The 25,457-nt window shown below is 40.1% G+C and overlaps 1 protein-coding gene across 1 annotated transcript in view; it reads left to right on the top strand.

The window, feature by feature from the left end:
* Positions 1-25,457, top strand: part of LOC142296579 (uncharacterized) — a 152,242-nt gene that overhangs the window by 113,672 nt on the left and 13,113 nt on the right. Inside the window, exon 12 of the mRNA XM_075340358.1 lies at positions 13,940-14,067. Coding sequence (XP_075196473.1) covers positions 13,940-14,067 — 128 coding nt within the window. The remainder of the gene's footprint in view (positions 1-13,939; positions 14,068-25,457) is intronic.

The raw sequence follows: 25,457 nt of genomic DNA, 5'->3' as shown, positions 1-25,457 counted from the left end.
GTCAATTTACAAGACAATATTTCCAGCAGGGGCCTTTTTTTCTACTCCTGGGGCTCTTACTCCTAAAGTTCCAATTTAGAATTGTATTTCCTACTATGGATGCTTTAATGAAATGTTGTTTTGTAGAAAGCTCATAATGAAACCCTTTACCCCCAAGTCTGTTTGATGTATAACTCTGAATGACTTTAACATATTCCAGTTATTCAGAGATTATTGTTTCGAGACACATTGTACTTCATGTTAGTCATAAAGTTTGGTTGATGTGATTTGTTTTTAGTTATGAAAATATTGAAAATTTGACAACAAAAATGGAAAGTTTTGCAGTTTTCAACCTTAAACTGTTATACCTTTAAACCAGAGAGTTTTTCACACAAATTAGTTAATAAATAACATTTTACACATGTCTCCTTTACATCAGTGCAATTTTTTAAACATTTTTTTGTTGTTAGGAAGTTAGAAGGGTTAAAGGTTTATCAGCAATTTCTCATATCCAATAAAATTTGCAAAACCATTTCTTTTAGGGACCACATCACATTTGAAGTGACTTGGGGGGGGCTATGTTGCAGAATATACTCAAAAGTGACAACTTTTCAAAAACTGCACCTCTCAAAGTGCTCAAAACCACATCTAAGAAGTTTATTAATTCTTTAGGTGCTTCACGGTCATTAAAGCAATGTGGAAGGAAAAGTAAAATTTTACTTTTTTCCACAATAATATTGCTTTAGCCCCAAATTTAACATTTACACAAAAGGTAACAGAAGAATATGAACCATACAATTTGTTCTGCAATTTCTACTGAGTAGAGGGATAGACCATATATGGTGGAAAACTACTGTTTGTGCGCATAGCAGGGCTTGGAAGGGAAGGAGCACCATTCTTTTTTTAGCACAAAATCGGCTATAATAGATAACAGACACCATGTTGCATTTGCAGAGCCCCTAGTGTTTCTAAAAAGTGGAAATCCCCCACAATTGACCCCGTTTTAAAAACTATATAGCAGAGCGCCTCATATGCCAAAAAAGCAGACCCTTCATAAGTGTCCCCATTTTGCAAACTGCAACCCTTAAAGAATTAATATATGGGTGCAGTTAGCATATTGACACCACAGGTGTGTCACAGGATTTTATATCATTGGGTGTTGAAGAAAACATTATTACATTTTTTCCACAAAAAAATTGTTTTAGCCTCAGATTTTAGATTACACATAGAGAAATGGGTAGAAATGGCACTAAACTTTGTCACATAATTTCTGCTGAACGTGGCAACCAACCCTCCATGTGGCTGTATAGTACTGCTCAACCACATAGTAAGACTTGCAAGGGAAAGAATGCTATTTGATACTTGGGGTACAGTACTGTTTGGCCACACAGCAGGGCTTGGAAGAGATGGACCACTAATTAACTTTGTGAGCACAGATTTTCTTAAAATAGTTTCCAGACTCCATATATAGCGCCCCTAAGTGCCAGAAGAGTAGAATCCCCTCCCGTGGCCCCATATTGTATATTACACTCCTCTGGAAAATTATCTACAGGTGTAGTGATGATTATAACTCTATGGGTGTTTTTCAGAAACAACCAACAATGGATGTTGCTGAGTGAAAATTGCAAATCTCCCATTTAAAGTAGTGTCCAGTACATTGTGCCCAGTACATTGTAGTGCCCATATATTGTGCCCAGCTCATGCTTCTGGATACACACACTCCATACAATAAGTGAGCTCTCCTCACTACAGTAATGTCAAACATGTGGTCTCCAAATGGGTTTTAAGCACACTGTGAGGCTCAGAAAGAGGGGGACATTTGGATTGGGAATGAAGATTTTGCTGGGTTTGTTTTGAGAGGGAGTCATAGCACTTTTCCAGAGCCTTTGTGTTACCAGTAATGTCCAAAAAAAACAACTATATTTCCATTGACAGATGATGGATCTGAGTGGGGACTTGTTTACTTTGGGGATTAAGTTGAAGCTTTTCAGTGGGAACATTTTACATAACATTTTAATTCACATTTATCCTGTGCTCTACGCTGAGCACTTATATTATGGTTTCCATCTACTTATCCAAATGACGTTATTCAGGTGAAGCCCCCAAGGGATCTATTCACTATAATGAGTCAGTAGTTACTCTTGACTTCGTCTGGCCTCTGTTCAGTGTTGTCTTTTAAGAAGTGCTGTTGTCAAGTGTTCTTTTATGAATGGTTTATAAGACAAACACTGCCAAATTATGGGCCAGATAGAGTCCAAAATGACTCCCTCTGCCTTATTGTAGTGAATGTTTCGTTGGGGGTTTCATCTAATTCACAAACTTCAGAGATTTACACAAACTTTGGTGTAAGTGCTCAGCGTAGAGCACAGGATAAATGTAAGCTGGGGTGAGCTGTGACTCCTGGATGAAGCATTATAGATGCAAAATGCGTGTCGGGTGTACGGGGACTCCGCAGCCCACCCCTTTTGGACTCCTGTGTAGGTAACCATGGACTGTATCTACCTTTCTTTTATATATATATATATATATATATATATATATATAAAATGTGCAGGTTTTTTTAGACACACTTGTGTCTTTTATGAATTGTCATATTATGTGAATAGGGTTTATTCTGGACACACTGGCGCCCTTTCTGACTTAAGTGTTACGTGTATTCAGTTGCTGTTATATCTTTATGAATTACCATATGCCTTAGCAACATATTTTTTTAAAAAATATTTTTTACATAGGATTTTGTCTTTTGTCATTGGCCTATTGTACATTTGCCATATTTACTTAGGGTGTATGTTAGGAGTTTCCAATTATTACCATCAGCCCCTGGCGTGTTCCATCAGTGACATTTTTATATGTGTTTTTTTTATATATATATATTTTTTTTATTCTAATAAAGGTTCATATCCTATGCTATTGCATAGCCCTTTGTTTGTCATATATCTTGTGCTGTGAGCCCTCACTTTTGGGTTGTGGTATTGGTGTTGTGACATAGTGAATGTTGTACAGAAAAACTAATTCTGAATTGTTGTTTCTTCTCAATCTACCTCACTAAAAGGAGAATAGAAAGCGATCAAAAAATATTATGTTCCCGAAATGATAACAATAAAAACTCCAATTCATCCCAACATTGTTTTGCATATTTCCCAGGGGGCATTGCTCTAGAATCACTGCGTTGAGAAACACGTGATGGTGCTCCGCGGTGCTGGATGTTGATCTCCCTAAGGTCAACAATCCTTACCTATGTAGTCTTCTACTAGGCATTGCTCCCACTAGCCAGTTTCCTACTCCACACTGATGAGGGGCAAATACCCCAAAACAGCTGTTTGTGGATGGATACCATGTTTTGGCATAGGTGGTTTGCTTGACTGGAGACTGCCCTTCCTGTGGTTGTACCTTCCCAGTGAAAGACCTGGCTAGTTACCTGCCAGCGTTGAGAAACATGTGATGGTGTCTCTGCGGCTTCCTTGTTTTACATATTTCCCAGGGGGCATTGCTCTAGAATCACTGCATTGAGAAACACGTGATGGTGCTCCGCGGTGCTGGATGTTGATCTCCCTAAAGTCAACCATCCTTACCTATGTAGTCTTCTACTAGGCATTGCTCCCACTAGCCAGTTTCCTACTCCACACTGATGAGGGGCAAATACCCCGAAACAGCTGTCTGTGGATGGATACCATGTTTGGCATAGGTGGTTTCCTTGACTGGAGACTGCCATTCCTGTGGTTGTTCCTTCCCGGTGAAAGACCTGGCTAGTTACCTGCCAGGGTTGAGAAACATGTGATGGTGTCTCCGCGGCTTCCTTGTTTTGCATATTTCTCAGGGGGCATTGCTCTAGAATCACTGCATTGAGAAACACGTGATGGTGCTCCGCGGTGCTGGATGTTGATCTCCCTAAGGTCAACAATCCTTACCTATGTAGTCTTCTACTAGGCATTGCTCCCACTAGCCAGTTTCCTACTCCACACTGATGAGGGGCAAATACCCCAACACAGCTGTCTGTGGATGGATACCATGTTTTGGCATAGGTGGTTTGCTTGATTGGAGACTGCCCTTCCTGTGGTTGTACCTTCCCAGTGAAAGACCTGGCTAGTTACCTGCCAGCGTTGAGAAACATGTGATGGTGTCTCTGCGGCTTCCTTGTTTTACATATTTCCCAGGGGGCATTGCTCTAGAATCACTGCATTGAGAAACACGTGATGGTGCTCCGTGGTGCTGGATGTTGATCTCCCTAAGGCATTGCTCCCACTAGCCAGTTTCCTACTCCACACTGATGAGGGGCAAATACCCCAACACAGCTGTCTGTGGATGGATACCATGTTTTGGCATAGGTGGTTTCCTTGACTGGAGACTACCCTTCCTGTGGTTGTTCCTTCCCGGTGAAAGACCTGGCTAGTTACCTGCCAGGGTTGAGAAACATGTGATGGTGTCTCCGCGGCTTCCTTGTTTTGCATATTTCCCAGGGGTCATTGCTCTAGAATCACTGCGTTGAGAAACACGTGGTGGTGCTCCGTGGTGCTGGATGTTGATCTCCCTAAGGTCAACCATCCATACCTATGTTTTTTAACTATTTAGGCACATCAGGGGCTCAGCCAATGCTACATGGTATCTGTAACACTCCAAAATTCAATAAGCACTCTTTCCCTTCCGAGTTCTGCTGTGTGCCATAACAGTAGTTTTTCTCACATATCGGGTACCAGCATACTCAGGAATAATTGCTCAACATATTTATAGTCCATTTTGTCCTGTTTCTCTTTTAAAATAAAAAGCTTTGTGGTTAAAGTAAAATTTTTTAGGTAAAAATGTATTTTGTCATTTTCATGACTCAACCTTATAAAATTGTGTGAAGCACCCGGGGGTTCAGGGTTCTCAATACACCTCTAGTCTAGTTTTCAAAATGTAGTAACGTGTGGTGGGTTTACACTATTCAAGCACTTCAGGGGCTCTGCAAAAGTGAAATGGCATCGCCTAGCACTTACAGCCAATTTTGTGTTCCAAAATTCAAATAGCACTCCTTCCCTTCTGAGCTCTGCTGTGCGCACAAACAGTACTTTTTCACCACAGAAGGGGTATCCCTGTACTTAGGGGAAGGCGCATAAGAAATTACATGGTTGATATTCTCTTGTTACCTTTGTGAAAATAAAACAAAAAAATTGGGGCTAAAGCAATATTATGTGGAAAAAGTAAATTTTTCCTTTTTTCCTTCCACATTGCTTTCATTTCTGTGAAGCACCTAAAGGGTTAATAAACTTCTTGAATGGGGTTTTGAGCACTTTAAGAGATGCAGATTTTAAAATGGTGTCACTTTTGGGTATTTTCTGTCACTTATGCTCCTCAAAGTCACTTCAAATGTGATGTGGTCCTTAAAAAATTTATTATTGTGGAAATATGAGAAATTGCTGATAAACTTTTAACCCTTCTCACTTCTTAACAAAGAAAACAGTAGCATCTTAGCTGCATAGAAATACATGCAGCTGACCCACTCTTGTCAAGAGAGTGTGCGGCCCTGCCGGGTGATACCAATGTGAGACTTGCGCGAGTCTCTCGCAAGTGTGACTCCGGTCTAAAGGCCCCGTTACACGCAGCGATATCGCTAGCGATATCACTAGCGAGTGTACCCGCCCCCGTCGGTTGTGCGTCACGGGCAAATCGCTGCCCGTGGCGCACAACATTGCTCGGACCTGTCACACGGACTTACCTGCTGAGCAACGTCGCTGTTGCCGGTGAACCGCCTCCTTTCTAAGGGGGCAGTTTGTGCGGCGTCACAGCGGCATCACTAAGCAGCCGCCCAAAAGAAGCGGAGGGGCGGAGATCAGCAGCCGTAACATCCCGCCCACCTCCTTCCTTCCTCAAAAAATACCAATAAAGTAACCAGAGTAAATAGCCAAAATAAAATCAATAATTTTATTGAAAATTTCAAAATTAAAAATAGTATTTTAGAATCATTTTAAAGACAAAACAATGAGGGGGATTTTGCCAATGAACAGTCCTTCCATTAACCACTTCACTTTATATACGTGTGTACCACATAAACAATACAGATGGTATATTCAAATATTCAAAAGAAAAACAAAAGATGAACACATCCTATAAGACTTGGAGGTATTGTCAAAAAACCACAGATATTCACTTCGTTTATATTTTTCCAAAATGTGCAAGGGAAATAATTCATTAATTCAAAGAAGGTCAAATAAAATGTTGAAAGCAAGAGGACCTTATAGAGAAATATTGCACAACCCAAGGGGGGAAAAAAGGAAAGAAGGCAGTGGTTTATAAATAAAGCCTCAGAACAAAGGATACAAAAATATTGCACTCTCCCATAGATGTAAATAAAATTACAAGCAAGTACATGTTATAAAAATTATTGCCAATAATGGCATAAATAGACAGAAAAATATTTTTAGAATCAGAGATTTGTACTCACTTACCCATAAAAAGGATAAAAAAAGCCCAAAGGGGAATGAGAATATATAAGAGGGCAGTGAGACCACAATTATTAGGACTAAATAATGCTGTCTAGAAAATAGTACAAGCTATAATATACAGGAGAATGCCAGCCAGAGAAGTAAATAGAGAGGAGGAGACTGGATACACAGGCAGTTAAATAGAGGCAAGTGCCCGGCTGCCAAATATCGTACTGGAAGTGGATAGAAGGATAATTACCCTGACGGCCGTTTCACCTAGGGCTTCTTCGTGAGGGTAGCGGAGGGTGTATGTGAATGAGTTTTTATAATACTAACCTAGGCAGTAATGTCGGTGCTCGTGTCCACGATCCCGCACCAGAAGCCCATGCTGTGGCGTCCGATGTCACTTCCGCCTGCTCTCAAACTAGAGGGGAGGGAAGCAAGTACAGGATGCTTAGGCATGGCAACGGTCACGTGAACCGCAGACCAGAGCGCACACCACCGGAAAAGTAGTGTGCAGCATGTATCGCTGCCCCGCTCCTTGAAAGGAGAGATGCAGGGAAACAGGCAGCACAATCTCTTTCTATATGTGATATAATTAAATGGAGGGACAATTTACAATGTATAGGTCACACAGGAGGACGAAATACAACAATAAATACAAAGTATATCATATTAAAGTGAAGGTGCAATTCATATTAGATAACTAAATAGATATGTATGTGATACCTGATGTGCAATATATAATAATAAATATATGTAAGTGTAAACAAAAAATCATGAAGGTAAGAATAAAGTGAATAAAAACTAATAATAAAAAGGGGATCATATATGAGTGACAATGCAAAGTGTGATAAAAATCTATAATGTAATATTCCTTTAATATTAGAAAAATAATTTATGATAAAAATTCATGTGATAAATATAATACTTCTAAAAGGAAAAAAGAAGAAACGAAAAACTATACAGTCTATGCATGCATACTAAAAATATACACAGTACATATACATATATATACATACATACATACATATATATATATATATATATATATATACACACACATACATATACACACACACAAATGCACATAGACACAACTCCTCCACATGTGATGTCTTCCTTAAAATCACCGTTCCTCCAAAGCAATATCTGTAGGGAAAAAGGTGAGAATTATAAACAAAAAGAACTAGAAAAGCAACAAAATGTTAAAAAAAAATTTATTTAAAATGTGAATAAAAATTAAAAAAAACACCCCAGTAGGCTAGTGGTATTACAAAAATGACGCAAAGCTGAGTACTTTGTTGAGGCCATTTGGTCGTATGCTATCAATGGTCATAATCCACCTTGTTTCCAATTGTGATAGCTTTTTCTTCCTATCCCCTCCGCATCGATCTTGGAGAATGCAATCAATACCAAAGGCTCGCAAGAGATTTCCATTGCAGGCGTGTACCAATTTGAAATGTCTCGCCAATGGTTTCAAGTTGGAAGGGTCATTGGCATCAATAGCATGATTGATGTCCCTGACGTGTTCCCGTATTCGAACTTTAAGAGGTCGAGAAGTCAATCCAATGTACATCTTACAGGGACAATAGGCACAGTACACCACATATGTGGTATTGCATGTAATATGTCTGGTAATCCTAAACTCTCGTGATCCACTTGCAGATGTAAAATTAGTGTTCCTTACCATGTTAGGACATGCAATACATGTGCCACAGGGATAAAAACCCCATTTGGGTCTCTTGGATCCAAAGGTCACAGATGGTTTTGGTCCTTCATAATTACTATGCGTCAACAAATCCTTTAGATTATTAGACCTCCTATAAGTAATATTCGGTCTATTCATAGTAAATTTACTCAAGGTACCGTCTGCCTGAATAATTGGCCAAAACTTTTGAAGGGCATCTGCCACCTCCTTCCATCTACAGCTATAGGTAGAAATGAATCTTACCTGCTGTGTAGACTCTTCTCGTTATCTGTGGCAAAGTAATTCATCCCAGTTACTCTTCATTGCACGCTGGTATCCCTTCCTAATGCATCTTCTGGAGTATCCTTTGTGAAAAAATGTGGAAGTCAAGTCTTCAGCTTGTCTCAGAAATGTAGATTTTGATGAACATATCCGACGTATTCTGAGAAATTGGCCTGTTGGAATACTTTGTATTAAAGCCTGTGGATGGGATGATGTTGCATGTAAAAGGGAATTTACTGCTGTGGTTTTCCTAAATACCTCTGTCTGAAGCATGCCCTCATCATCCTTCTTCACAAGAACATCCAAGAATTCGATGGTAGATTGGTTATAATGGGAAGTCATTTTCACGTTGATTCGATTTTCATTCAGTTGTCCTGTGAAAATCAATAAATCCTCCTCACTACCTTGCTAAATCATAAAAACATCGTCAATGTACCTTGTACACATTAACACACATTCTATCCCTGGTAGCGGATGTGATTGAAAAATTTCCCTTTCCCACAGCCCCAGGAACAAGTTAGCATATGAGGGCGCAAAAGCCGCCCCCATAGCTGTGCCCTGGAGCTGCAGGTAGGGGACATCCTTAAACAAAAAATAATTATGCTTAAGAGAAAAATCAAGCAAAGAGATCAAGAATACCCTAAAAGAGGGTTCCAAATTTGTGGTATTCAGAAAAAACTGAACAGCTCCAATGCCATCCTCATGGCGGATCGATGTGTATAGTGACTCTACATCGAGTACAACCAGCCACATGTTATTCTCCAAATGAATGTTAGACACTTTATTTAGAAATTCATTGGTGTCTTTTAGAAAGGAAGGTAATGACTCTACCATCGGTTTCAGATGAGAATCAAGAAACTAACCTATGGTTTCACACATGCTACCATTCCCCGAAACAATTGGCCGACCAGATGGCATACATAAATTCTTATGAATTTTTGGTAATAGATACAAACACGCAGTACGTGGAGAGTTCAGGAAAATACCTTCTTTAGTTTCTTTATCTATCACACCATTTTGAAAGGCAGTATCCAAAATTCCATATAACTCCATCTGAAAGAAAGAGGTGGAATTAAACGTTAGTCTCCGATAGCAATTGCTATCCCTAAGTTGTCTGAATGCCTCTTTCTCATATAAATGAGTGGGTCACAAGACAATATTCCCACCTTTATCCGATGGTTTGGTGACAACATTTTTGAGATGTTTCAATTCATTAAGAGCCTGTCTCTGGTTAGTTGAAAGATTGTACCCTATTCTTGAGGTGGATATTTGTTCACGTTCCTTAGTAGCAAGTTGAACAAAAAGTTCGATATTAGAGAACAATTTCAGAGGCGGAAATTTCTTAACTTTGGGAAAAATAAATTTACCTCATTGTGACGATGAGTCAGATTCGTCACATAGTTCCTCAAGAATATCCAGGGCTTCTTTTTCCTGTGTATTGCAACATATTTCATCACCAGATCTCTCATGAAGCTTCTTAAGTACAAGTTTGCGAGCGAATAAGTGAAGGTCCTTCACTGTGGAAAAAAGATCAAAACCAGATGTTGGTGAGAAGGTTAGGCCAAGGCTTAATACCTCAATTTGTGCTGGGGTTAACTGGATATCAGAAAGATTAACCACCTGTAGATTAGAAGTAGAAGGATTCTGTTTCTTCTTATAAGACCAATTATTATTTTTAGCCTTCCGTTTACCAAGTCTTCGAGGGTTATTGGGTCTCCAATGAGAGGATTCAGAATCTTCCTCAGTAGATGAGATTGATGAGATAGTGTTATTTTTCCCATTATTGCTTGGATTGCTTGACTGACGTGGATGGTGCCACATGTAGACACGCTTTTGTTCGTTATCTTGTATATCTCTCTGAAGCTTGCCAGTTTTCTGATCCTTTACCTCCTCCCATATTCCAAATTGTTGCTCCATCTCAGTTTTCAATGTCTCCATAGATGTACTGGTCAGGCTTTCAGCAAGTTTTTTTCTATTTTCCTCTATTTCCAATTCCACATCTGCAATTGTGTTGGAATTAATTTCTACTAGCAGCTGAATCAAAGATCTAGAGCAAGCATTGCAGACTTCCTCCCATTTTGAACGGAAAATGGAGTCCTCAATAGGAAAAGATGGCAAAATTCTCACGCGTAGACCTCTAGAGATAAGATTTTTAACTAGATAGTTCTCTAGAAATGCTTTACTCCACCAAATACAGAGACGTTTTTTAAGAAGATACTTGTATGTACTCCTAATTTCAGCAATGCGTCCATTACCACTAAACATGTTCATGGCAGCATCCCCATTAAAAATGGAGTCAATACTTGATCTCCAAGATTCTTCTCTGGACTTGATGTCCATGTTGGCCTTAATGCTGTAAAAATACAGAAAAACAATAAAACCTGATTAATGGCCCAATCACAGTAATGCTAACTCTAGAATCAATAAATACCAATAAAGTAACTAAAGTAAATAGCCAAAATAAAATCAAGAATTTTATTGAAAATTTCAAAATTAAAAATAATATTTTAGAGACATTTTAAAGACAAAACAATGAGGTACGTTACTGCCTAGGTGAGTGTTATACAAACTCACTCACATACACCCTCTGCTACCCTCACGAAGAAGCCCTAGGTGAAACGGCCGTCAGGGTAATTATCCTTCTATCCACTTCCAGTATGATATTTGGCAGCCAGGCACTTGCCTCTATTTGACTGCCTGTGTATCCAGTCTCCTCTCTATTTACTTCTCTGGCTGGCATTCTCCTGTATATTATAGCTTGTACTATTTTCTAGACAGCATTATTTAGTCCTAACAATTGTAGTCTCACTGCCCTCTTATATATTCTCATTCCCTTTTGGGCTTTTTTTATCCTTTTTATGGGTAAGTGAGTACAAATCTCTGATTCTAAAAATATTTTTCTGTCTATTTATGCCATTATTGGCAATAATTTTTATAACATGTACTTGCTTGTAATTTTATTTACATCTATGGGAGAGTGCAATATTTTTGTATCCTTTGTTCTGAGGCTTTATTTATAAACCACTGCCTTCTTTCCTTTTTTCCCCCCTTGGGTTGTGCAATATTTCTCTATAAGGTCCTCTTGCTTTCAGCATTTTATTTGACCTTCTTTGAATTAATGAATTATTTCCCTTGCACATTTTGGAAAAATATAAGCAAAGTGAATATTTGTAGTTTTTTGACAATACCTCCAAGTCTTATAGGATGTGTTCATCTTTTGTTTTTCTTTTGAATATTTGAATATACCATCTGTATTGTCTATGTGGTACACACGTATATAAAGTGAAGTGGTTAATGGAAGGACTGTTCATTGGCAAAATCCCCCTCATTGTTTTGTCTTTAAAATGTCTCTAAAATATTATTTTTAATCTTGAAATTTTCAAGAAAATGATTGATTTTATTTTGGCTATTTACTCTGGTTACTTTATTGGTATTTATTGATCCTAGAGTTAGCATTACTGTGATTGGGCCATTAATCAGGTTTTCTCCTTCCTTCCTTCCTCATTGCCGGCGGCCGCAGTTAAGCTGTAGTTTGTCGTTCCTGAGGTGTCACACATAGCGATGTGTGCTGACTCGGGACGACGAACAACCTGCGTGCACAACAATCAACGATATTTTGAAAATGAACGACGTGTCATCGATGGACGATTTGGTGAGTATTTTCCATCGTTAACGGTCGCTCGTTGGTGTCTCATGCAACAACGTTGCTAACGATGCCGGATGTGCATCACGGAATCCATGACCTCGGCGATATATCATTAGTTGTGTGTGACGGGGCCTACAGGCTTCACTTACATCTGCGTGTAAAATATAGTTCTGTTGTTGCTCCTGAAGTGTCTTGGAGTGAGATGTGAGTGACATGCAGTTGTCATTCCTATGTCAAGAGAGTGCTATAGTAATGCGTTTTTCCCCCTTGCCTTATATGTGTTTCAGAGGAAAAACTAGCAGATGTGCTCTGCTATATTGTTTAACATTGGTGTGATTTTTTTTCTCTGATTGCGCTGTTACATTTTATACCCAGATGTGACTGAACCCTGAAAATGATGATATGGTACTGTGATTTATGCACAGCATAGTGTTCCTTCAACATTAAATTTAGAACTATGAATAGTTGTCGAAATTCTTCCAGACTACAAGTTGGGAATTTTTAAAGGCCGTTGATCCTGCAAGTCATTATTCGTTACAAAAGTACTAATGGTAGGATTTCTGATAGGTATACAATAAGGTTTTTTGGCTTATTTTGGAAAATGTCAGGTTATCAATTTATACTTGATCTTAACCACTTCCTATCATATGATGTACTGAAAATTTACATCATATCTTGCTTTGATGTGGGCTTGCACGCTGAACCTGCATCTTTAACTGCACATAACAACTGATTTCATCAGCCATCATGTGTCTCTAACAACGGGATTTAACAAGTGTCTGTCGGGGGTATGCCATTCCCCACTCCCATTGACACGCCCGTGACATGATCAGGGGTCGTCATGACAGCCAAGGGTCATCTGATGATCCCTTTGTTTGTCATTACGATCCTCCCGTGAATGGCGGCTGCGAGTCAGCGTTCATGGGAGATCATGATTTCAGCTATATAGAGCGATGCTAATACATTGCTCTGTACAGCACAAGTAATTATATGATCGCAGCTTCAAGTCTCCTAACAAAAGGACTAGTAAATACAATAAAAAGTAAAAAAAATGTTTAAAATGTGAACCCCTCCCCCTACAAAAGCTTGTCCCATTGAGAATAAAAAAAATATATACACATATTTGTTATTGCTGCCTTTCGAAATTTCAGAAATGTCCAATCTGTCAAAATATAAAATAAATCTGATTGGTAAACAGCGCAACAAAAAGAACATTTGAAACTCGACAATTACGTTTCTCTGGCCGCTACAACATTGCAATAAAATTCAATAAGAGGCGATCAAAACATTATATTAATGCAAAAACGGTATCAGCATAAACTTCTGGTCAGGGTGCAAAGCATGAGCCATCACTTAGCCCCAGGTCCCGAAAAATAAAAATGTTATAGTTCTTGGAAAATGGCGAGAAAAGCTATTTTTTTTTTTTTTTACAAAGTTCAGAATTTTGTTTCTCTAATTAAATAAAAATCATCTATACATGTTTGGTGTCTGCATACTCACACTAACCTGGAGATTCATATTGCTAGGTCAGTTTTACCATATAGTCAACATGGTAAATAATAAACCCAAAAAACAATTGCTGAATTGCACTTTTTTTTGCAATTTCACTGCACTTGGAATTTTTTCCCGTTTTCCAGTACAATATGGGACAGAATGAATGTTGTCAATCAAAAGTACAACTCGTCCCACAAAAAAACATATAGCTATATTGATGGAAAGATAAAAAAGTTATGGCTCTTGGAAGAAGGAGAGGAAGAATCTAAAGCAAAAATGGAAAATGGCCATGGTGTGAAGGGGTTAAAGTTTCTAACACTTTTTGAAAATTGACTGAGTAGTACATGTTATTAATCTCCTGTTACATCAGCGTTGCTGCTCTGCCAGTCCCTCCTTAGACCAGAAAATATTTCTATAAGATGTTGATCGCCTTTTTTCTTTATTTTGTAGGTAAGAGATCGAGCCATTCATCATATTGTAAAACAATGCTCAAAGCTGGAGAATCTGACACTTAGTTCCTGCTTACAAGTGACAGATGTCAGCCTAGTGGAAATCAGCACTTATCGGATGACAATCAAGTAAGAAGAAGCTTTTATTTATTTATGAGTATACAATATGTTTTTACCGTGTATGATAAATATTTTGTTTATGCCTTACAATTTTAATGAACAGACAGCTGGATCTATGAGAACAGAATCTTTGTTCTCAACAAGACTTAGTTATGTAGTAAATAATAGGATACGCATATGACAGATCTGGTTTTAAAAATCTTACAAAGTGTCCAACAATCTCACTTAGAATTTTACGTGGTAGTGTGGAGTCAAAGTATTGTAATGCACAGGTGCGAGAAAAGGTCATAGATCGCCCGTTCATGCGCACTACAGTACTATGCTCTGTCCTCAGCCGGGCAGGTCAAAGTACGCATGTGCAGTAGCGCAATGGAGGCCTCTCTGTGAATGATGCAGGATGTGTCATGCGCACAGAGCTATGAAGGAGGACAACGATGGAAGGAAGAGAGCGCCCATCGCACCGGACCGCCTCCTAGGTGAGTATTATAAAGGTGTTTTTTCTACAGAGCGGCCTTGGCTCTTATATACAGTATTCTGGAATTCTGCATATAAGGGTTCACTGGTGGGTGCAGCTCATAGGGGAAAATCCTGGTGACAGGTTCCCTTTAAGTATCTTGTTTTATTTCTCCGTGTTTGTATGTTTTTTTTCCCCAGATATCCTTTTTTGGACTATGGCGGATTCCCTAGACTATCTGTCTGTGTATCTATCTCTCTTTCTATCATCTTTGCACATCTTTAACAGTTGCGTCATTCATTCTTTGAATGCATTTAATTCTGGTCCTTGTAACATGGACGGCACACAGATGTCACACTGATGCCATCCGTGTGCTGTACATGTTTTTCACAGACCCATAAACCATTGACCCTTTTCATCTGTGCTGACGGTAAAAAATTGACATGTCTCTGTGTAGATCACATTGACACACATGAGGTTCAAATGAACACAAGGTCTGTGTGAAAACACATACGAGGTAGGTGTGAAAATCAACATCTATTTAAATAAGCATATGAGTGAACGTGTCTCCAGTATGTGTGAAAATGGATACCACACATACTGGAAACACGGATATGTGAAGGGGTCCCTAGATCAACTCTCCTTGAACTGCTTCCAAAGGAGAGTGTGCCGAGTATCACGTCATCGGTTCTATATATAAGACTCGATGAAGCGATGCGGCCGGTCAATCACGGTAATGCAAGTAGCCAACATGGCTACGGCATTACCATGTATGGCAAGCAATAGTAAAAGAGGTATCTCCTGAGAAAGGAGGAAGAAAGTAGTGGGACACTTGTGCAATATAGGCTAAAGTATAGTACCAACTGTTCTTCACCACATATTGTCATTATCTCATCTCATTTCTTTTGCTGCATGTAGATCAATTCTGCCGCTTTACTTTGAGAAATTATATGCTTTTTGACAAATTGCTACAAAATAAAAACTATAAATAGTGCAAGTAAAAGCTTTAATAAAAGAATGTAAATATGACTTTGTAAGGGTCAACTTTGAAAGACAGAGCATAAAATCTCAACTTATGAATGGTTTCATGCTTGTCATTTTTAACCACAGAGTGATCCTTTTTATTTTTCATGGAAAAAAAATCAAAGTATAGTTAATAAGATTCACAAGTAAATTTAACCTTATAGAAAAAGTCAATAATCATTGTAAATAGTGCACAATAACTTTATTTTTTTTCTGGTTAATGTATTGCCTAAAGCACTTGGCTACTTCTCTTAGCATCTCAGCAATACTGTTAGGTCCATAAATATTTGGACAGTGACTGAATCTTCATGATTTCAGCTCTGTATGCCACTATTTTTATTTAAAATAAAAAAAAATAAAAAATAAACTGAGAGGCAATTGATGTGTAGACTTTCAGGTTTAATTAAAGGGGTTGAAGAAAAATATCCTGTGAAACATTTAGGAATTACAACCATTTTTCTACAAAGCCTCCTAATTTCAGGAGCTCAAAAGCAATTGAGGAAATGAATTCATTTTTAATACTTGGGACATACTAAAAAGATTGATTAAAAGGAATAAATAAAAAGAATGAAGATAATAACTTATTAGGTGTATATTATGTAGATGTATAAAAGGTTTCTTGGGCAAGTTAGACATGGAATGATCATGAAATATCTGTAGATAATAATAGAATGAACGCATATGCCATATAACCAGGTGTAAGTATATTATGTTACTTGAGCCTTATAGGTGTGGAATGATCATGAAATTTATGTAGATAATAGGAAAATGAATGCATATGGCATATAACCAGGTGTATATTATGTTACCTGAGCATTATAGGTGTGGAATGATCATGAAATATCTGTAGATAATAGGAGAATGAATGCATATGGCATATAACCAGGTGTATATTATGTTACCTGAGCGTTATAGATGTGGAATGATCATGAAATATCAGTAGATAATAGGAAAATGAACGCAGATGGCATATAACCAGGTGTATATTATGTTACCTGAGCATTATAGGTGTGGAATGATCATGAAATATCTGTAGATTACAGGAAAATCAATGCAGATGGCATATAACCAGGTGTATATTATGTTACCTGAGCATTATAGGTGTGGAATAATCATGAAATATCTGTAGATTACAGGAAAATGAACACATATGACATATAACCAGGTGTATATTATGTTACCTGAGCATTATAGGTGTGCAATAATCATGAAATATCTGTAGCTAATGGGAAAATGAACACATATGGCATATAACCAGGTGTATATTACATTACCTGAGTATGATAGGTGTGGAATGATCATGAAAGATCTGTAGATTACAGGAAAATGAACGCATATGCCATATAACCAGGTCTATATATATATTATATATATATATATATATGGTTATATGCCATATGCGTTCATTTTCATATTATCTACAGATATTTCATGATCATTCCACACCTATATTGCTCAGGTAACATAATATACATCTGGTTATATGCCATATGCGTACATTTTCCTATTATCTACATATTTCATGTTCATTCCATGTCTAACTTGCCAAAGAAACTTTTTATACATGTACATAATATACACATAATAAGTTATTATCTTCATTCTTTTTATTTATTCCTTTTCATCATTCTTTTTAGTATGTCCCTTAATACTTTGTAGGAATCCTTTGCAGGCAATGACTTCCTAATGCCTGGTAGCCATGGACATCACCGTACTCTGGGTTTCTTCCTTTCTGACGCTTTGCCAGGCCTTTACTGTAACTGACTTTAGTTGTTGCTTTTTTGTGGGTCTTTCTGCCTTACGTTTTGTCTTAAGCATGTGAAATGCATGCTCTATGGTATTGAGATTGACTGGATTGCTTTCGCAGTATGTTTTGGGTCATTGTCCATCTATGCTGTGAAGCGCTGAATGAACCTTGCTGCATTTGGTTGAATCTGAGCAGAAAGTATAGCCTTGTAGACTTCAGAATTCATCTGTCTGCTCCTGTCTTCATTAACATAATCTATAAACACTGGTGACCCAGTGCCATTGGAATGCATAAATACCTGGCCATCACACTGTCTCCACCATGTTTTCCTGTGCATGTGGTGTACATTCAAAATGAGCTGTTCCAAGCCTTCTCCATACTTTCTTCTTCCCATCATTGTGGAACAGGTTGATCTTAGTTTCATCTGTCCAAAGAATGCTTCTCCAGAACTGGGCTGGATTATGTAGATTATTTTTTTGGCAAAGTTTAATCTGGCTGTTCTATTTTTAAGGCAGATTAATGATTTGCACCTTGTGGTGAACCCTCTGTGTTTGCTCTTATGCAGTTTCTTTTCATGATAGACTTAGATACTGAAACACCTACTTCCTGGAGAGTGTTCTTCACTTGGGTGGATGCTGTGAAGGGGTTTTTCTTCACCATAGAAGGGATTCTCTGCAATCATCCACCACTGTTGTCTTCCATGCACTTCCAGGTTTTTTTTGAGCTCCCAAACTCACCTGTGTGTTCTTTTTTTTAGAATGTACAAAATTGTTCATTTGACCACTCCTAACATTTCTGTTGTCTCTTTGATAGATTTCTTTTTTTCAGCCTAATAATCGTGTTTTTTCCATTGAGAGGTCCTTTGACCTCATGTTGTGTGTTCACAGCTACAGCTTCAAAATGCAAATACCACACCTGGAATCAGCTCCAGACTTTTTACCTGCTAAATTGATGATAGATTAGCAAGGGAATAGCCAATGCTGCCCAATAAAGAGCTTTTGAGATAATTGTTCAATTACTTTTGGTCTCTTGAAAAATACACAGCTGCATATTAAAGAGCTGTAATTCCTAAACCCTTACTCCAATTATGTTAATACCCTCATATCAAAGTGAGTCTGCACTTTAAGCCCATATTGATTATGTAACTGCATCTTGAATATGTCTTGGTAAACAGGTAAAATGTCAAAACTTGTGTCACTGTCCAAATATTTCTGTACCTAACTGTATGTCTAGTTTGTTTATTCGAGTTCTCTAAGGCCTCATTCAGACATCCGTGAATCATGTTCATATTATCTCCATGATGTTCACAGACAGAACACATATCCTTAATCTACTGAATGTAGGCTTTTTTTTAGATATGTCTGTGTAGCTACACAACTGTAATAACCTGAGGGATTAATTCAAAATGCTCTCTGGTGTAAAACATAAACAGTATAAAAAATAAAAAAAAGTACAAATACAAAAATAGCTTTCTTCTATGTTTGCATTGCCCAAAAATATAAATGCCACAGTAATTTACATCTACACCACAAAAATCACTAAAAATAATACAATTTATCTCACATAATATAAAGCCTTAAACAGCCATGTCAGTGCAAAAATAAAAACTGTATGACTGCTAAAAGGTAAAAAAAAAAGGCCAGTCATTAACGGGTTATTACAAGAATGACTGGCAGCTCAGCAGTCAGTGTTAGCCTTCGGGTACGATTCCACTTGCATTTTGCACAGACGAGTGCAATCCAATAAAACATCGTATTGCTCTCACTCTAGTGCATAACTATGGGGCAGTGTTCATCTGCGATTGATTTCTCATGCTATAGTGGAGTCTCGGCTCACACGCATACAAGTTTATGGCAGCGTGTGAAACATCGCACTGCACTCGCATGTCAACTGACTGCAGTGCAATGTACGCAGAGACAGGCTGGGGAGGAGATGGGGAGAAAGTGCTCTCTCCTTCTTCGCAGCTGTGATACAATCGCAAGATCGGATCACAGTCGCATGACCCTCGGCTGACACCTGCAGCAGAGCGTCATTAGCATATCGCTTCTGATGCTCTCGCATTGGAAGATATACGCAAGTGGAACCGTACCCTTAGGCAGATTTGTGGTTTACTGGACCTGGGAAGATAATACTAGTCACAGCAAAGATGCCCTATGCATTGGTACTCTGTCGAAGAGAGTCACACATATTTGTCTGTATGAAACATGTCTAAAATCGATTTTTGAAAACATCGGAGGTCATTGAGTACCATGCAAAATCTTCAACACTCGTACAACATGTTTGTCATCCTTGTGCACATTGGTTATGTAACTACAGGGGGTTTAGCTCATAAAGCAACTCCGGTCCATATGTCTTGAAGGGTTATATCAATGTTATTGATTGGGGGGAGGGATATCTGTATGGAATGGCTTCTAACAAGAGGTTGAGCGCATTGCACAACCCTTTTAATAATGTGTAATGGATTATTATTGAATGAACCTCGACAAGTTATATTTCACTGCATTTAAAACTAATTGGGTTGTCTTCTGCTGGAACTTTGGGCTCTGTTATTTAATAATTGAAAAATGAGGTCAACTAGACAATCTTGTAGCGTAGTGGAAAGACAATTATCACATTATCATTAGCACATTTGGAACCATCTCTGCAGAACAAAACATAGAAATGAAAACACATGCCATTATAACAATATCTTAAAAAACACAGCCTAAAAATCAGGAATATTAACATTATCATCACCACTATAGAACACAGCCTAGAAATAATGAAAATCATTAATGTGACATCATCAAGCAATTCATACGAATTAGGGCACAATCTACAGTACTGTGATACAGTATGATGATAAAATGGAGCAAAGATTTTAAAGGAAGACACAGACCAATGTGGCATCCTGAGAATAGAACCCAGCCTAGGAAGTTAAGCAAAGGTTTGTGTCATCATTAATAAATAGCATAGCATTGGAATAAAGTTTAATAGTGATGAGCGAGTACCAAAAAGCTCGGGCGCTCGGGCCGAGCATCCCAAGATACTCGTGTACTCGGCCCAAGCACCGAGCCCAATGTTATCCTATGGGACACCCGAGTATTTTTATGAAATGACCCCCCGGCAGCATGTAGAAACCGTGTGGAATGTCCGTGTGGAATGTCCATGTGTGTGATGCACAATGTCGTTTATAAATGTCGGCTGACAGCAGACAGAGTTGCGCTATGAGAATGAACTCGGGTGAACTTCACCGACTTCATCCTCATACCACGGCTCTGTCTGTGTCAAGTATTGATTATCGGTCACCTGTGAAGGATTCACCGGTGACCGCTAATCCTCCGAGTGACTGAAGTTTCCCCCCCTCTCTCATACTCACCGATCCCCGATCACCGGCGCGGCGCTGCACGGCGTTCACACTGCTCCGGCGGCTTTTACTATTTTGAAAAAGCCGGCCGCTCATTAATCAATCTCGTATTTCCCCGCCCACCGGCGCCTATGATTGGTTGCAGTGAGTCACGCCCCCACGGTGAGTGACATGTGTCTCACTGCACCCAATCACAGCAGCCGGTGGGCGTGTCTATACTGTGCATTGAAATAAATAAATAAATAATTAAAAAAACTGGCGTGCGGTCCCCCCCAATTTTAATACCAGCCAGATAAAGCCATATGGCTGAAGGCTGGTATTAATCAACTATAAACTATCGGGGTAATAAGGAGTTAATGGCAGCCCATAGCTGCCACTAAATCCTAGATTAATCATGTCAGGCGTCTTCCCGAGATACCTTCCATATTTAATCTGTAAGTTTCAGTAAATAAACACACACACCCAAACAAATCCTTTATTAGAAATAAAAAACACAAACACATTCCCTGGTTCACCAATTTAATCAGCCCCAAAAAGCCCTCCATGTCTGGCGTAATCCAGGATGGTCCAGCGTCGCTTCCAGCTCTGCTGCATGAAGGTGACCGGAGCAGCAGCAGACACCGCCGCTCCTGACAGCTCCACGCGGCAACTGAGGTGAGTAGCGTGATCAGCTGTATCCAGCGGTGGCCGCGGGTAACCTCAGTGACAGCTCAGCTGAGCGCACGGCTGTCTTCAGTTGCTGCGTGGAGCTGACAGGAGTGGCGGTGTCTGCTGCTGCTCCGGTCACCTTCATGCAGCAGAGCTGGAAGCGACGCTGGACCATCCTGGATTACGCCGGACATGGAGGGCTTTTTGGGGCTGATTAAATTGGTGAATCAGGGAATGTGTTTGTGTTTTTTATTTCTAATAAAGCATTTGTTCGGGTGTGTGTGTTTATTTACTGACACTTACAGATTAATCATGGAAGGTATCTCGGGAAGATGCCTGACATGATTAATCTAGGATTTAGTGGCAGCTATGGGCTGCCATTAACTCCTTATTACCCCGATTTGCCAACGCACCAGGACAAATCGGGAAGAGCCGGGTACAGTCCCAGAACAGTTGCATCTAATGGATGCGGCCATTCTGGGCGGCTGCTGACTGATATTGTTAGGCTGGGGGGCTCCCCATAATGTGGAGCTCCCCATCCTGAGAATACCAGCCTTCAGCCGTATGGCTTTATCTGGCTGGTATTAAAATTGGGGGGGGCCGCACGCCGTTTTTTTAAATTATTTATTTATTTATTTCAATAGTCCTGAGAAGGACTTCTGGTCACACTGTTTGAAGCCCTGCTCCGGAACTAACTATAAAGGGCCGCAAACATTTTCCTGAAGCAGCAAAACTCTCCCTGCACTGACTGTCTGGATGGCTGTGTGCAGAGCACAGCGCGCCCGCCGGTATAAAGGCTCGGTCACGCTGTGCGGGCCGGCCAATCACTGCAATTCCACAACTAACAGGGCTGTGGCATTGCAGTGGTCTGCCAGCCAATCCCTGCATGAGGGCTGGCTCTCAAAAGAGCACCAACATGCAGGGATGAAGACCACGAGTACAGCACGAGTATCACGAGATTACTCGGTCCCCGCCGAGTAGCCCGAGTACAGTGATACTCGTGCGAGTACCGAGTAGTGACAAGCGTACTCGCTCATCACTAAAGTTTAACCTTCATGACATTCTCAATAAAGAACAGCCTAGAAATAAAGACATATACACTACTGTAACATCATATAACTTATAAATTAAGAAACAGTACATTGTGATATTACCAAAAAACACAGCCTATTCAGAACACAGTCCAGAAATAAAGACAACCATACTGTAATATTACACTGTGACACTGCTTGCAAATGGGTCCCAATTTTTCAATCCATTTTTGCCAGGATTCTGATCTGTCTGAAACCAACGTAAAATTTTGGTAACTCAGAGTTGCAAAGAATTTAAGCAATTTCTGATCAGCTTTGCCATCTTCTTGAAAGGAGGGCACAACTTCAAATGCGGGGGGGAGTGGGGAGTTGGGGGGTTGGGGTTAGCGAGGAAGTGCTCGGGTGACAAATTGGATTAAAAATATATACACCACTGGTCAAATGTTTGGGATCACCATACAATTTTGTCTTTTCCATGGAAAATCATACTTTTATTTATCAAATGAGTTGCATAATGAATAGAAAATATAGTCCAGACATTGACGAGGTTAGTAATAATGATTTTTACTTGAAATAATAATTTTCTCCTCAAACTTTCCTTTCGTCACAGAATGCTCCTTTGCAGCAATTCCAGCTTTGCAGACCTTTGGCATTCTAGCTGTTAATTTGCTGATGTAATCTGGAGATATTTCACCCCATGCTTCCAGAAGCCCCTCCCACAAGTTGGATTGGCTTGATGTGCACTTTTGCATACCATACAGTTAAGCTGCTCCCACAACAGCTCAATAGGGTTGAGATCTGGTAACTGGGCTGGCTAATCTATTACAGATAGAATACCAGCTGCATGCTTCTTCCCTAAATAGTTTATGCATAATTTAGAGGTGTACTTTGGGTTATTGTCCTATTGTAGAATGAAATTGGCTCCAATCAAGTGCTGTCCACATTGTATGGCATGGCGTTGCAAAATGGAGTGATAGCCTTCCTTATTCAAAATCCCTTTACCTTGTACAAATCTTCCACTTTACTAGCACCAAAGAACCCCAGACCATCACATTACCTCCACCATGCTTGACAGATGGTGCCAGGCACTCTTCCAGCATCTTTTCAGTTGTTCTGCATCTCACAAATTTTCTTCTGTGTGTTCCAAACAGCTCAAACTTCGATTTATCTGTCCATAACACTTTTTTCCAATCTTCCTCTGTCCAATGTTTGTCTTCTTTTGCCCATATTAATCTTGTCCTTTTATTAGCCAGTCTCAGATATGGCTTTTTCTTAGCCACTCTGCCCTGAAGGCCAGCATCCCGGAATCGCCTCTTTATGGTAGACATTGACACTGGCATTTTGCTGGTACTATTTAATGAAGTTACCAGTTGAGGACCTGCTGTGAGGCGTTGATTTCTCAAGCTAGAGATTTTAATAAACTTGTCTTGTTGCTCAGTTGTGCAGCGGGGCCTCTCACTTCTCTTTCTACTCTGGTTAGAGCCTGTTTGTGCTCTCCACTGAAGGGAGTAGTACACACCGGTATAGGAAATCTTCAGTTTCTTGGCAATTTCTCTCATGGAATATCCTTCATTTCTAAGAACAAGAATAGACTGACAAGTTTCACATGAAAGTTCTCTTTTTCTGGCAATTTTGAGAGTTTAATGGAACCAACAAATATAATGCTCCAGATTCTCAACTAGCTCAAAGGAAGGTCAGTTTTATTGCTTCTCTAATCAGCAAAACCTTTTTTCAATTGTGCTAACATACTTACACAAGGGTTTTCAAGGGATTTCTAAACATCTGTGTCGCCCCCACGCCAGCAGTCGGGCTGATCGGATCCGGATCTGCAGTGGCTCGAGGGATCTTCGGACCCGGGGGTCGCATGGACGCTCAAATAAAAGGGGACGTATATATACGGGGATTCCTGCAGATACTTCGTGACGCCACCCACGGTGCGTGGTAATATGGAGTACTACCGCTGCTGTTGGGAAGCACCCGGGGGCGATGGAGTGGCAGCTGCTTGTTTAACCCCCTCCGCGGGTAGGGGTGAATGCCCCGGGGCTCAATGTCCAGGACATGGGGAGTGATGTAGGCTGAAGATGACGCGCCGCGCCGGACCGGGGAATGTTGGTGTATACACTGTTGAATAATTGAATACGAGTCTGTTGGTAAACCAAGGTGTCAGTGGCCGGCTGCCGCGTCCGGGTGTACTCGGGTCCCACACCCGGCTGGTGTACCGATGTCCCTTCCTCCAGCACTCTGAAATTTTCCTCACTTCTGGACAACTCCGTATGGAACGGGGAAGTCCGCTCCCGGTATGTTCTGGTTGGGAGACGTGCCCGCGAAAACTGAACCTTGGGATCTCAGTGGGTGTTTGCGGATACCCTATCCCCCATGGTGGGCTGCCGTTTCGCTCTATCTGGGCTAACACTTTTGGAGCAATGTCTGTAACCTTGCTCCCGGCCTGATGAATTAGAGAAGGGGCTTGCAACCGTCTTCTAACTAGGGTTCAGGTACCCCGCCTGTGCACGGTTTCCGGACCGTATCTCCGCTGTCGGTACCGGCGGGCTCCAACCCTGCCCCGGTCCACTTTGGATTTCCTGTGACCGGACTCCTGTTGCCTTTGGACACGGTCCACTGCTTGCCACCTAGCCAGTAGACCAGGGCCACTACCCTGGGTACCCTCCACTAGGCTCAGCCTTGACCTCCACAGTCTGTCACTGTCACAGACTCCCCTCCACTTGACCTCCACCTTCAACTCCAAACTACAGCTAACTTGTTCCCGCCCCCGGATCCTCAAGACCCCTAGGTGGGCGCTCCCAATCTGCCTGGTCCTGCCCACTGGTGTGTCCTTCCTACCCTGAGGGGGGTGGCTACGATTTTGTGGCAGATGGTACCTAGTGTGGGATGGTGTTATGTCGGGTGAATTATTCTTCTGTGACCACCTTACGGCGCCAGGGCGTCACACATCCATTAGCCTTCTAACACAGTTAGAAAACACAATGTACCATTAGAACACTGGAGTGGTGGTTCTTGGAAATCGGCCTCTATACACCTATGTAGATATTGCATTAAAAACCAGACGTTTGCAGCTAGAATAGTCATTTACCACATTAACAATGTATAGAGTGTATTTCTGTTTAATTTTAATGTCAGCTTCATTGAAAA

Source organism: Anomaloglossus baeobatrachus, chromosome 1 (genome assembly GCF_048569485.1).
Source record: "Anomaloglossus baeobatrachus isolate aAnoBae1 chromosome 1, aAnoBae1.hap1, whole genome shotgun sequence".
In the NCBI taxonomy this organism is placed as follows: Eukaryota; Metazoa; Chordata; class Amphibia; order Anura; family Aromobatidae; genus Anomaloglossus; species Anomaloglossus baeobatrachus.
The sequence above is the reverse complement of the archived record's forward strand: the minus strand, read 5'-3'. Positions and strand labels throughout refer to the sequence as shown.